The sequence below is a fragment of the Equus caballus genome, chromosome 21, assembly GCF_041296265.1.
Source record: "Equus caballus isolate H_3958 breed thoroughbred chromosome 21, TB-T2T, whole genome shotgun sequence".
Lineage (NCBI taxonomy): Eukaryota > Metazoa > Chordata > Mammalia > Perissodactyla > Equidae > Equus > Equus caballus.
The window spans coordinates 40,252,167-40,267,313 of NC_091704.1; the positions used below are offsets into that span (position 1 = coordinate 40,252,167).

Here is a 15,147-nt window from a genome sequence, read left to right on the forward strand (position 1 = left end):
ATGGTGCAAAAAAGACTGGGCAGGGTTCCGTTAGGAGTCAGCACTAACAACAGTTAGTCGCTCAGTTGGTTGATCATAATCTCCTTGGGGTCATAGACTTCTTTAAGAATGGAATGAAAGCTTAGACACTCTTCTCCAGAGTGCACACAGGCATATAAAAATTTGTATACAATTCCGGGGCTTTCTCAGGATCTTTAAGCCCATCCATGTATCTGGTAAGAGTTCTTGGATCCTTCAGTAAACCCCTTCAATTAATAAATATTTGTTGAATTCTTCTAGGGTTTCCTTTGACTTTGTTCCATCAATTTTCCTGTCTTTCTTACCTTTACATTTGTATATCATTGCAGATTTACAAAGCAATTTAACATTTATTATCTTTTTGATTCACCCAGTAGTTCTGTGAATTAAGTCATTTACCAAGTTTGAACTTTTATTTAAAGCCCACTCTGTTAAACACATTTTATTTTATTATTATTATTATTATTTTTTTGCTGAGGAAGATTCACCCTGAGCCAACATCTGTGCAAGTCTTCCTCTGTTTTGTATGTGGGTCATGGCCACAGCATGGCAGCCAACGAGTGGTATAGGTCCATGCCTGGGAACCAAACCTGGGCCACGAAAGCAGAGCATGCTGAACTTAACCACTAGGCCACTGGACCAGCCCCAAAGTTTGAATCTTTAAAAAATTTTTTATTATGGAGAGTTTCAAACATATATGAAAAGAGAGAGAAAAGTACAAGGAATCCTTTGTGCTCATCACCTAACTTCATCCACTATCAACTCATGGCAGTCTTTTCATCTCTATTTCTCCTCTACTGCACCCCTTCCCCTGCTGATTAGATTGAAACAATTCCTAGAGATATAATTTCATGTGAAATATTTTAGTATGTGTTCCTAAAAGATAAGGGTTCCTTTAATAAACATAATCACAGTACTATTATCATACCCAAAAGAAATACCAGTAATTCCTTTATATCATCAAGTATCAAATCAGTGTTCTCGTTTCCCCTTTTGTTCCATAAATGTTTCCTTCCCATTGGCCTGTTTGAATCTGGAGCTGAACAAGATCCACACATTCTCTTTGGTCAATATATCTCTTAAGTCTCTCTTAATCTAGGAATTACCTCCCATCTTTCGCTCCTTTTTTTCCGGCATTTTATTTCTTGAAGAAGCCAGTTTTATTTTTCCTTATTTTCTGTTTTTTACTGTCTGCATCTCTGATACGTTATTTAGCATGCTTATCTCTATCCCATATTTCTTATAAGCTGGTAGAGGCTTGATCTGATTCAAGATTAATTTTTGGCAAGAGTATTTCATGGATGATGTGTCACCTCCATCAGGAGATGCGTAATCCAGTTGTCTGTCTTTATGATGTTAGTAGTCTTTGATGATGATTACCTAAATTTAATTAGGGATTAAAAAATGTTGATAGTCTGATTCTATTATTCCTTCTTCACTTGTTAGTTGGAATACTTTTATAAAGGGCCAAATTTGAAATTTAAAGCTGTTTTGTTATAATTTTCCAGAATGGCTTCCTTTGGATGGAAGAGGAAAATTGGCGAGAAGGTCTCCAAGGCCACTTCCCAGCAGTTTGAAGCTGAAGCTGCTGATGAGAAGGATGTAGCTGAGAATGATGAAGGAACCTGGCTACATGCTATTAAACGTAGGAAAGAAATTCTCCTTGAAGGCTGTGCTGAGAAAAGTAAACAACTGAAGGATGAAGGAGCCAATTTGGCTGAAAATAAAAGGTAAGTTTTTAGAGTTTTTTTAATAGAGAACAGTTTACATTTTCTGACTCACTGTCAGTATTGGGTAAAGAGTTATGAATTCTATAAATTCATGTTTTTAAAATCTGATCTAGTTGCTAAATTAAGCAAAGAAATACGAAATTTTAAAATCACCTTTAAACATTCCCATGGAATCTGAAAGTTTATAAAAGAGTCTTCAAGATGCTTATAATGTCTCTGCTTTGCCATCATTTTTGTTCTGTCTGAAGTAGAGTAACTGCTAAGTAAAATTTAATCTAACTTATTGGTTGGTAGGAGATGATCTAATTTCTGGAAAATTTCTTGTTGTGATATTATGTATGAGATAAATTAGATGTTTTCTGAACAGCTTTGAGGGCATATACTTTTTACAAAAAATAATCATTCAGTTATCCTTTTCTACTGACTTCTGATATCCTCTAGTAAACGTGGTTTGATGCACAGGAATTTGATAATAGCTTTATTTATTCTTAGTCTTTCCTCAGCTAAGCTCCTATACTTCTATATTCACCCTTCCTTTCTTCTTTTTCCCTTTCCTCTTTTCCTACTTTCTTATTCCTTTTCCCTTTCTTCTGCTTAGATCTTTCAGGGGGATCAAAAATCATTCTTGGGGCCCGTCTGGTGGTACGGCGGTTAAGTTCGCACCTTTGCTTCGGTGGCCTGAGGTTTGCTGGTTTGGATCCCAGGTGTGGACCTACACACCGCTTGGCAACCCAATGCTGTGGCAGGCGTCCTGCATATAAAACAGAGGAAAATGAGCACGGATGTTAGCTCAGGGCCAGTCTTCCTTAGCAAAAAGAGGAGCATTGGCGGTGGATGTTAGCTGAGGGCTAATCTTCCTCAAAAAAAAAAAAACCCATTCCTTCACAAATCAGTAGGGAAAGGACAAGTTGTTTAGTAGATTGTATAGAGAAAGCTGGACTTCTGGATGGAGGAAAATAAAATGATCTGTATCTAATACCACTTACAGAGATGGACTCGAGAGGGATCAAAGACTACACAGTTAATAAAAGAAAATATAGAAGGGTATCCTTATAACCTAGAGGTAGAGAAGGGCTTTTTTATTTTTAAAAATGTCAAATCTATATTAAAGTTGAAAGAATAGTGCAACCCATGTATTCCCTTTACCTAGACTCAAAAATTCTTAATAATGGCTTTACCTCTTCCTACACACACACATACACACACACATAATTGTCTATTTACAGTTTTTTTTTCTTTTCTGAGGAAGATTCACCCAGAGCTAACATTTGTGCCAGTCTTCCTCTATTTTGTATGTGGGTCACTGCCACAGCATGGTTCCATGAGTGCCTTAGGTCCACACCCAGGAACTGAACCTGGGCCATCAAAGCAGAGCACACTGAACTTAACCACTAAGCTACAGGGCCAGCTGCTATTTACAATTTTTTCGCTGATCTGTTTGGAAGTAACTTGCAGACATTATGACACCTCAGCTCTAATTCAGCATGCTTCTCCTAAGAATATGGATATTCTCTTACCAAACACAATAACCATCAAACCTCTGAAAATTAACAATTCTGAAATTTAATGTTCAGTCGACATTTAGATTTTTCCAATTTTCACCTAAATGTCTTTTATAGTATTTTTTTAAAGCCAGGATCCAAACAGAGTTCACACGTTGCGTTTGGTTATTATGTCTCTTTAGTGTCTACTTGGGTCTCCTACTTTCATCGCCCATAATGCTGACTTTTTGAGGAGTCTTCTATTTGCTTGTTTTCTTATGGATGTCATTTAACTTTTCCTCTGTCTCATGTATTTCTCGTAAACTGAAAGTTAGGTGTTGAGGTTTGATTTAGATTCTGATTAACGTGGTGTTGAGGTTTGATTTAGATTCTGATTAATGTTTTTGGCAAGAGTACTTCATGGTAATGTTTGTACTTCATATTGCATCACATTGGGAGATAAATAACATCAGGCTGCTGTTAGTGTAGCCGTTTGAAAGACATGGTGCCTCAGTCACTCTGTTCAGTGTGTTTGATATCTGCTGAAAGTCCCTATTTTTAGAAAAATCTTGGCACACTTATCCTTGGTGAAGGAAATATATTAGGAAAATTATGGAATGTTGATTTGTTTGCACTAAAGGTATGATTTTTTAGAGGATATATATGTGGTCAGCAGGAGTAGGATCTGAATAGGTCTTTGGACAGAATACTCTTCAGATCTAAAATCTAAAATCGGGCCCATGTGCCTTCGACTGGTGTCTTCCATGTGGTGTTGAAGAGTTTGAGAAATTAAAAGAAATAGTGGTGAACAAGAAGCACTTTTTTTTTCTTTGTTCCTTTTTTTTCATTGGTAAGGGTGGTTATAAGATTCCTTGTTAATCATTTTTGTCATAAATGAGTCAAAGGTGGGGAACCAACATTTTAGTTTCTAGGTCTGCTTATATTTTTTATTCTGAGAGTAATATTTTGTTAATATATTTTAATATAAAACATGAAATGGTGCTTAAGTTATAACATATTAGCACCTCAAATATGGAATGAAGAGTAGAAAATAAATAATAATCAAGGACAATTAACACCTTAATAGCCTAATGTTAGATGATGAATTCTCATTTGTGGTGTTTTAGGCACAAAGATTTTTATCTTGTAGAACTTTGCAAGATTGGCCATTCTTAGTCACAAGAAAACCAACCATAAATTTTCCACATTTATGAAATCATTTTTCAGAACATCCATAAAACGTCTTTAGAAATTCCTGTAAATGCCTGTTAAAAGTTCATTAAGTTTGTTGTTTTTATCTTTTTCTCTAGACCACACTAGTGTGTAGAAGGGAAAAGTTATTAAGTTATTGCCATGGGAGTCCCTCTGAATTTCCTGTGGTAGAGAGAGATATCAACTTTGTACATAAACAAAATAACTCTTGTTTTTTTGCCTGCATGTCAAAACATTGAGTCATTTCACTGAAATCAGCTGGATTGGATGCTTTATTTTGAATGGAAACACTGTGAGATGGTAAAGTTTTTTTGCTGGTTTGCGTTTGTTTTGGAGTAATGTATACACAGCTTTAGGAAATAACTAAACAGAATTGAAGGAATCCAGTGGAATTGAGTCGTTCTATGCCAAAAATAAATAGAAATAATAATTTAAAAATATCTAAGAGAATATTAAACTTGATTGGAAATAATATGCGGAGTAGAAAAGAATGTAAGGAAGAGTGAAGTTAAATTAAAAAAAAAATAAAGGTGAATCCCTGTCTTCCAAATCAACTGCCCCTTAAACCAGTCTCATTTTCTCTGCGTTTTAGCCACACTCGCCATCCTGGTGCTGTTGAACACAGTTCTTATACTGCTTTGTCTTATGGCTTTCTCTCTAAAAAGTTCTTATCTTCCGTCTTTCTGATGTGTATCTTCTCGTCTTCCAGATCTCTGCTCACGTGTCGTCTTCTCAGACCCTCTCTGAGTACCCCGTCTGAAGTAGCACCCCCTCCGTCTCCATCCCATCAGCCTTTTTTAACTTCTGGCATTTCTCCCTTTATGAAGTTACCTTATACACTTATTTTGTTGTTTCTGTACTGTTTGTCTCTCTTCCGTAGAAATGTAAGCCCCAGGCCAGCAGGAACTTTGTCCGCCTTTTGTACGCCATCTGCAGCTCTTAGAACAATTTGTGGCATTTACCAGGCCCTCAATATTTATTGAATATTTATAAAGCTGCTATTTTTTGCTATATTGTTTTTGCCATATTGTGTAACTAGGGTTTTGTGGATTAACTATCATTTATTGTATTGTATCTATAGAAATATACCTTTTAAACTCCACATTAGAATGTGGTATTCTGAGAATATGTTTTATTTCATATCCCAACCACAAAGGGCTTTTGGAAATATAGATGTTTTTGTTCGTTTGTTTGTTTGTTTTGGTGAGGAAGATTGTCCCTGAGGTAACATCTGTTGCCAGTCTTCCTCTTTTTGCTTGGGGAAGATTGTCTCTGAGCTAACATCGGTTGCCAGTCTTCCTCTATTCTCTATGTAGGATGCTGCCACAGCATGGCTTGATAAGCAGTGTGTAGGTCCATGCCTGGGGTCTGAACTCATGAACCTTGGGCCGCCAAAGCAGAATGCGTGAACTTAACCACTACACCACGGGGCCAGCCCCAGGAAGAGTTCTTTTACCCTCCTCCTGCATGAGAATATGGCACTTGAGAATAATTCCTTTTTCTGAGGCTCATTCCTTTTCTCATAACCCATACTTCTCCTATTCCCTTGTCCTCTGGCAAACTAGTGGTCTTGCTGAGTTGAGGAGATGGCGATTGTGTTTTGGAGAGGCTCAGGCAGCTAGAAGTTGTGGAGTAGAGTACCAGAGAAGAGGGAGCTACTCAGAAAGACCTCCAGAAATCTGCGTGAGGTCCCCTTGAGTATGTGTTGAACATTAGGCTGTCCAACTGTGGGGAAATTCCACAAGTCCAGGCAAAATGACTGAGGAGTTGTAAGCTGAACAGTTCTCAAGTTCAGGCAGAGCAGAGGGCTGTTCAAGCTTCAACCAACCAGAGTGAAGAGTCTTTGGTGGTCCCCAGGGACATTCACTGGAGTCCCCTTTGTAGAACAGCTACGCTCTCCCTGGAGGAGACTGTGGGAGACCTTCCCTAGCAGAGCTTAGCAGGTTTTGAAGAGTTCAGACTGATACATGAGTTACATAACTACCTGCCAGAACAGTCAAAAATCTAACATTTACAAATATCCAACATCCAATCAAAAATTACTAGACATGCCAAGGAGGAAAAAACTGCCACTCATAAACAGGAGAAAAATCACTCAATAGAAGCAGACTCAGAAATGATATAGATGATGGCAGTAGCAGACAAAGAGGTTAAAATGGTGATATAACTATGTTCGAATGAATAAAAGGAAACGTGAACCTAATCAGGAGTGAAATGAAAGGTATAAACAGATAGAACATCTAGAGGTGAAAAATACAATATCCAAAATGAAAAACACACTAGATGGGATTAGCAGCTATGCTATTTGAGTCCATCAAGAAGCAGATGCCAAGACCAGATTAAACACGCAAAGGTTTTATTAGGAGAAACACCTGTATGAGAGAAAATAGGAAGGGAACTGAGAGAACTATTACACTGCAGTGTTTGTCTGACCCTGAGTGGATGAGGGAAGGAAGGAAGATTGGGTGGAAGTATCATAGGCTATCAGGCAAGGCCTTTGTTAAAGTTTTAAAATTCTTCTAAAAATGATTGACTTTAAAAAAACTATAGCAACATATTGGAGATTTATACCATATAGAAGTAAATGCATGACAACAGTAGTAATGATAAAGCAGGCATGGATAAATGCAATTATATTGCTGTTAGGCTCTTACAGTATTGTGAAGTGGTATAATATTTGAACCTAAACCCTAGAGCCAAAGTAATAAGTAGTAAGAAGAAGCTTATAAGCCAAGGGTAGAGATAAAATGAAACAATAAGAAAATTTTTAAAAAGTACCATTTACAGTACCATGCCCAAGCAAAATTATTAGGGAAAAAATTCAACAACTAATGTGTAAGAACTGTATACTGAAAACTACAAAACATTGCTGAGAGGAATTTAAGAAGACCTAAATTGAGATAGACGTACCCTGTTCACAGATCAGAAGGTTGTTTTCTTGAGACATCTCAGCTCTTCCCAAATCGAGGTGTAAATTCAATGCAGTTCCAAACAAAATCCCAGAAAGCTTGCTTTTGTAATAATTGACAAGCTTGTCCTAAAATTTATATGGAAATGCAAAGAATTTAGACTAGCCAAAACAATTTTATGGAACAGAAACATACTTAGAGAGCTTAGACTACTTTATTTCAACACTTAACCACATTCTTTTTTTTTTAGGATTGGCCCTGAACTAACATCTGTGGCCAATCTTTTTTTTTTCCTTCTTCTCCCCAAAGCCCCCTAGTACATAGTTGTACATTCTAGTTGTAGGTCCTTCTAATTGTGCCATGTGGGACACTGTGTCAGCATGGCCTGATGAGTGGTGCTATGTCTGCGCCCAGGATCTGAACCCTTGAAACCCTGGGCTGCTGAAGTGGAGCGTGTGAACTTAATCACTTGGTCATAGGGCCAGCTGCACTTGCCACATTCTTGAATGCTGTATCTTTATAGTATTAGTGTAAGGATAGACATATATAGCTCATGAAAAGAATATAAAGTACAGAAATGACTCACATTTATGTGGTCACTTGACCAAAAGTTAAAACTTGTGGTTATCAAAAGGCATAATTAAGAAAATGAAAAGTGAGACCACAGACTGGGAGAAAATATTTATAATATATATATTTGACATAGGACTTTTTGTGGAATGTATAAAGAACTCTCACAACTCAATAATGTCCAGTTAAAGAATGGATACAAAGTTTGAACTGAAGCTTTACAAAAGAAGATATATGAATGGCCGGAATGCACACGAAAAGCTGCTCAGCATGATTAGTCATCAGGAAATTTCAAATTAAAACCACAACATACTACTACATAACCACTAGGATGCTAAAATTAAGATCGGCAGTATCAAGCTAGGATGTAGAGCAACTGAAACTTTCGTAACATTGCTCATGAAAATGTAAAATAGTTTTACTACTTTGAGAAACAATCTGGCTGTTTCTTATAAAGTTAAACACACACCTTACTGTATAATCCAGCAATTCTACTCCTAGATGTTTGCTCAGGAGAAATGAAAATGGATATCCACGCACAGACTGATCTAACAATGTTTGTATCAGTCTTATTCATAGTGGCCATGAACTAGGAATAACCAAAATGTCTATCAAGAGGTGAATGATAAATAACCTGTGGTATATCCATCCAATGGTATCCTACTGAGTAATAAAAACGAATGATTGATGTATCTAAAAACCACTATGCTCAGAGAAAAGTCAAGAGTGCATACTGTCTGATTCCATCTATATCAGCCTCTCTATAGACAAATCTAATCTGTAGTGACAGAAAGAAGATGAGTGGTTGTGTGGGGCCAGGAATTGGGGTGGGTGGACTGAGAAAGGGCACAGGGAACTTTTGGGTTGATAGAAATGTTCTTTGTTGTGATGGTTGTGGTATTTACATGGGCGTACACATTTGTTAAAACTCATCAAAGAGTATGCTTAAAATGGGTACATGTTTTGGCATATAAATTATACTCCCAATAAATTTGATTTAAAAAAGTCAAAGTTGAGTGCTTGTCAGATGTAAAATAATTCTATATTTGTTTGCTATATTTTTCTATATGTTCAGGATGTGTTTTTGTCCTGTATTTGCTATTATTAAGTTAACTGATAGAAGGAACAATTTAGATTCCAATAAAGCTCGGACCCTGGATATTGCATGTTTTGAGGTCTCGATCATTTTATCACCCTGTCAGCCTGCTTCAGCGCTTCCTGTGCTCTGGGAGCAGTGGCAGGAGTCCCCAGTCTTAGTTGAGACATGGGGAGGGGATTTTCACAGTTGCATGTATTCACAGATCTCGGGTTTGAATTTCACCTCTTCAAATTAGCACCTCAGAGGATGTATATAACAATCATGTAATCTTTTTTCATGTGAATTTTTGTAAAATAATGGTAAAGATTAAGCTCAACAAAATGTGGAACAGCTTCAAACTTGAAATGAGTGATAATCCTTAGAGGGCAGAGAAGCAGGAATGCCTCTGGAGAAAGTGCTAGAGAAGGAGGGAGGGAGGAAGGTTGATGAAGAGGCGCGGGAGCCACTTCTGCTTCTTGGGATATGTTCTTTCGCCTCCTTGTGATTTTCTCTTTCTTTATTTTCCCCTCAATATTTTCTCAGTTAGTTTTATTTAGCACTTAGAGAGTCTGAACACATTAAATGTAGCACCATCCAAGTGTGTTAACGTCTTCGTCCCTCCAAGGGGGCACACAGTTCTTTAGCATCACAGGGTCTCCGGCTGTCCAGGTTACTTCGTTAGTAACTCAGTATAACTACTCCGAAAAATTTGGTTTGTAATTGAATGGTTTTTAAATTCTGAAATTCCTCCTTGTAGTATTCATGATTCTTTGTAAGAAAAGACAAGTTTACTCTTCTACCCAAGCCCTAAGTAATTTTGGTGCTTTGTGGAGATCATGTGCTGAGTCTAGTGGTAAGAGTGTGGATTTTTGAAGTCATTTTAACTCCATTCAAATCCCAGCTTTATCATTTCTATCCGTATGTACTTTGGGCAGATTATTAACTTTTAAGTGTCAGTTTCTAGTTTCCTCACATGTGAAGTCATGTTATCTCATAGACTATTGGGGGCTTAAAGAGCAAGTCCATGTAAAAGTTCTTAGCACACCACCTGGCACTTAGCAAGCACTCAATACATGGACTTTAGATATTATGTTTCAGTATCTTATGTGATTGGTACATTTTATATAGTATTAAAGTTTTTAATAAGTTATTGTGCTTAAACGTCTTTTTCTAGAATTATTATTGCTAACTAGGGTATACCTTCTCAAGGGTCACTGTGTGGCTCCCAACTTTGATATGTTGGCTTTTAAGGTTTCAACCACTAGATGGTGATATTTGATTGTGTACCTAAGTGGTCAGATTTTTCTCTGTGAGAGTTAGTGTGTGTGTGTGTGTGAAGCAGGACTATAAGTAGAATTTACCATGAATTTTGTCTGGAAACGTATACCTAGCAAAGTGATCTTGAGGTTGATCTGGCCATGTGACACATAAGAATGTTGAGTGCCAGCATGGATATATTTAATGATAGTGATCTTGCCTCATGTTCTGTGGAAAAAAATAGACATAGTCAGTGTAGAATGCCTTTCTTTCTCACCGCCATATCTTCCAGTCTGACTGTATCTCTCCCCGTGCCATCTGCCTTCACTCCGTTGTAATGGAGTGCCCCTGCTCTAATTGAAGGCCCGCCCCTCCTTTGTGCACTAGACCCCAGCCTTTCTTGCCTTCTCAGGAATATTGTTCCTAAAATCCTCTTTCATTTTGATGTCGTCTGTTCCTTCCTCTCTTTTGGCTCCTTCTCACTGGTATACAAATGTACCCTGATAACATCTGTGTAAAAAGCTTCCCTTGACTCCACACGCCCTCCCATTTCTCTGCTCCCCTCCACTACAGACTCTGTTTCTTGATGCATCATCCTTTCAGTCCATTCCAGTCAGGTTTCTGTCCCCATGAATCTTCTGAAACCACTCTCGTAAAGGTTGTCAGTGACCTCCGGGCTGTCGAATCCAATTATCATGTCTCTGTTCTCGTTTACTTTCTCTCTCATCATTCAGCAGAGTTGACCACTTTTCCAAATAGACCGCTCACTGATCTACAACACCTCACTCTCATGCTTTTCCTTTTGTCTCAGTGTCCACTCCTCCTTAATCTTCTTAGCTTGCTCTTTTCTTTGCTCATTTTCTAAATGTTGGTGGGCCACAGTATTTAGAAAGTACTACTTCTCTTTTCCATATCCATTCTTTCCCTTCTTAACTTACATAGTCTCCTGGTTTCAGGACCATCTCTATACCAATGACTACCAAATATATGCCTGCAGTGCTGTCCTTCCAGCTGAATTCCAGACCCTTAAATCTCCAGTGCTTGTTTTATACCCACTTGGGTGTCTAATTAGTATCTCAAACTTAACATGTACAGAGCAGAGCTCTTGATTTTCCTCCCAAACATCTGGTCCTTTCCCCATGTCGGTAAACAGCACCATCATTTACCAAGGTACTCAAGCCCAATGCTGCTGGTTTATGTGTCACTCTAAAGCTAATTGGCCCCTCTCACCTCAAACTCCCTGCCCTTGAGACAGCTCATGCTCTTCTGATGACCAGAAAGCCCTGGCTGCTGCTACTGTCCCCACAGACAAAAGTCGCCTCACCTGTGGTGCTGACTGACAGTGAAAGACCGTCACAGCTCGACACTGGCCAGACTGGACCCAGAGATGCCCTGGAGGGACTGAGTCACACACACCCGCAAGTGTTAGGAGGTTAAAGTCTTGTGGGGCAGATTTTGACCAGTGGGAGACAGGGGGTATGAGGGAGCATGCAGGTAAAGTCTTTTTCTTCCTTCTCCCACTGGACTGTTTCCAAAACACAGAGGTTTCATACAGTCTCTTTGAAGAAGTTCTACAAAATTGGCAATCATCTGTATTTGTTTTTGAAGCTATGGCCAGCTTAACGTAGGCCTTGTATTTGGTCTCCCTCCTTCCTGCCTCCCTTCTCTTTTTTCCCCTCACTCTTGCTTCCCTGGGATCCTACCCCGCACAGTTAGCCAGTAAGCTTTGGCCTTAGGCTCTGTTTCCCAGGTAACCAAAGCTAAGACAGCATCCTGGATTCATTTCGTTTTTTTTTTTTTTACTCCTTATATCCAATCCAAGTTGAATTGACTTTTTAAACATACTCTGAATCTCTTTTATCCTCTCCTGTGTTTTCATTGCTGTCATCCTGGCTAATTTACTGTCATCTCTTACCTAGATTACTTGGGTGGGCTCTTAACTGGTCTTCCCGTGCTCGTTCTTATACCTCTACAGTTCACTCTCCTCCCCAGGCCTGACTGATCTTTTCAAAATGTAAATCAACCCATGTCTCTGTGCTGCGTAGAGACGCCATGGATTCCCCATCACATATACTATGAAATCCACACTCCTAACCACGGCGCACTAGTTCCTAAGTGATCATGGCTTTGGCCCACCTCTCTCCTCTCTTTCTCCCCTTCTACTACAGCCGTGCTAGTTTTCTTTCCTTGCCTCAAAACATGGGGTGTTCGGTCTGCCTTGGGTTCTTCCCTTTATCTGGAATGAACTTTCTCCAGCTCTTCACTTGGCTGACCACTTTTTGTCATTCTGATCTCAGCTCAAACGCCTTCCTAGAGAGAGCTTTCCTGACCACGCATTCTGAGTAGCCACTGGTCCTTTCCTGTCACATTCTTCCATTTGGCTTTTATCATGGCACTTACCGTATTTTGACTTACATTTGTTGTCTTTCTCCGCCTCCTTCCCACACTCAAACATCTTTAGAATGTAAGATCTAGAAGAATAGTAGGATCCTTTTATATCTTGTGTAATGCTGTCTCCTCAGTACCTAGACTAGTCCCTGGCCAGAGCAGGTACTAAACAAATATTTATTAAGTGAATAAGCTAATAACTATATGGCTCATTAAACTTGCAGCTCTAGTAAATTAGAAGTCTAATTGGGAGCAAAGTAGCTGAGTACTTTGACGTTTCCATCTCGTAAACGAGCACGCTATCTAACTTCTTTGGCTTGATCACCAGCTGTTCTTTACCTCAGCGGTTATCTCAGCCTGCGCTTGTGCAATCCGTGCAACTATTCACTCCGCTTCCTTCCTTGTGCTAGTTTGGTTGCATACTGTTAAGGTTGTCTTTAAACTGGCTGAATCAAACTTTGGTCATTTATTAACCCTAGTGACTTTAAACTAAGTTTTTATCTTTTAATGCTTCCTGTCCAACAGCTGCAGTAAGGCTGTGTCTGTTCACTCTGTTACAAACTGAAGTTGAATTAAGAGATATGCTGTCGAAGTTATGAGAGACCACAGATTTATTAGGTGCCAAGTTTCCTAAGATCCAAAAATGGAGGAACTAGGTGGTGCCACCCTTTATTCATAGGCCAGGAAAAGTAAATCAAAGAGAGAATTGAGAAATGAAGGAGAGGAAGGAATGCAACAAGCTGAGCGTAGTGAAGTAAATGCCCACCAGTTCTTGCTTCTCTCTAGTCAGTGGAAAACAGCTGACTTGTTTCTTGAAACCTTTGTATGCCTTGTGGGCAACAAAGCACATTTCATTTAGCGCTGCCTCTGCTGGGAGCAGTGGTTATATTTTCAAAATAAAAGCAGAGCAGTTGAGGGGAAAGGACATTTTTCTTTTTTCCTCAAATCTGTGTGCCTTTGTTTGCACATGTGCATGTTTGTATGCGTTTGAGTGTCTGCGTACCTGCCTAGGGAGAGGAAAAAACAGCTAGTGATGGTTAGTGTCATCTTGAACTTCTGAGTTTATTTCATACTTTGGGACAACTTAAGCTTAGATATGTAAGCGACTTTGTGGGGTGGGATTGGGGTAAGCCATCCTGTTTCTCAGCAGTAGTGCTATTGACATTTGAGACAGAATAGTTTTCTGTTGTGCAGAATTTGCCCTTTGTCTTGCAGGATATTAAGATCCCTGAGCCCCTGCTACTAGTGCCTCCAAATCATAGTGACAACCCAAAATGCCGCCATAAATGGCCATAAATGGCTTCCATGGGGTATAACTGCCCCTGGTTGAGTTAGGCAGAAACATGACTGAAAGTAAAAAGGACATTATAAAATGTGACAAATTTTAACACTGGTTGGGTCCTGTAGAGCAGGGATTGGCAAACCACAGCCTGCTTTTATAAATAAAGTTTTATTGGGACACAACCATACCCATTTATTTATGTATGGTTTATGGCTGATCTTGTGCTGCAGCAGAATCGAGTAGTTGTGACAGAGACTTTGGATATGGCTCACAAAGCCTAAACCATTCACTGTATGGGCGTTTAATATGCTGACCCTTGCTCTAGAGGTCAGAGACCTCCAGCCCCTTCCTCAGAAGCCACAAAGGTTCCTGAAACCTCAAATATACCAGGTCTTAAGGGCCCTCTGCTCTATGTAGCATTCTAATCTCCTGGCTCTTTTTAGCCATATTCCCAATCTCCTAGTCTTGGGATTTCTTGTAATTTCTATACCTGCAACGGTGCAATGGAACAAAGTAGGAATTACGGTGTTTGCTACTGTTACCTTAGGGTAGAATTTGTTTTCATTTCATTTTCTGAGATATTATCAGCATGCCAGCTCCTGTTACAGCCTCTTTTCCTGCCTTCTGTGCTTCTCTCTTTGCTGCTTTCTGGGACTTCTCTGGGAGAAGGGAGGACAGAGGAGATGTAGAATCTGTGATATTAGCACCTTCTGTGTGCCCACCCATGTTCTGGGTGTCAGAGAGAACACAAGCAGATCCACCCTTTGGCCCCTGAACTCATTAGTAAAGAGGAGATAAAAATACATGGAGGAATTAGAGATAAATTAAATGGGAGACAGCATTGGAATAGTTGGAGAAAGCATTAGTCTTGTGGTTATGACAGCTAGCTTCAGATCCTGATCTCTGCGGGCTTAATACCCTGTGCCTTTGGACTAGTCCTGTAGCTACTCTCTTGCTACCTTTGTTTCCTCATCAGTTAAATGAGAACGAGTAATGCCAATCATAGGACTTATGAGAACCAAGTGAATAATTGCATGTTAAGTAACTGTGTTGAAAGTGCTTTGTAAAACATGAAGTACTTTAGAAATACAAGTGTTACTGTGTGGTCAGTTAAGTGGTACTCATGGTCTGACGAACAGGGGATTTTAACTTGGTCTTAGAGGAGAAGGAGCCTTTGAATAGGTGAAGAGGGGGGAACGGAATCTTAGATGAGCATGTGTTT

General features: G+C 39.1%; 1 protein-coding gene across 1 annotated transcript in view; it reads left to right on the forward strand.

Annotated features, from left to right (window-relative positions):
• Window positions 1–15,147, forward strand: part of TTC33 (tetratricopeptide repeat domain 33) — a 40,642-nt gene that overhangs the window by 3,566 nt on the left and 21,929 nt on the right. Inside the window, exon 2 of the mRNA XM_001499030.7 lies at window positions 1,527–1,748. Within this exon, the coding sequence (XP_001499080.1) occupies window positions 1,528–1,748 (221 nt within the window). The 5' untranslated portion in view covers window position 1,527. The remainder of the gene's footprint in view (window positions 1–1,526; window positions 1,749–15,147) is intronic.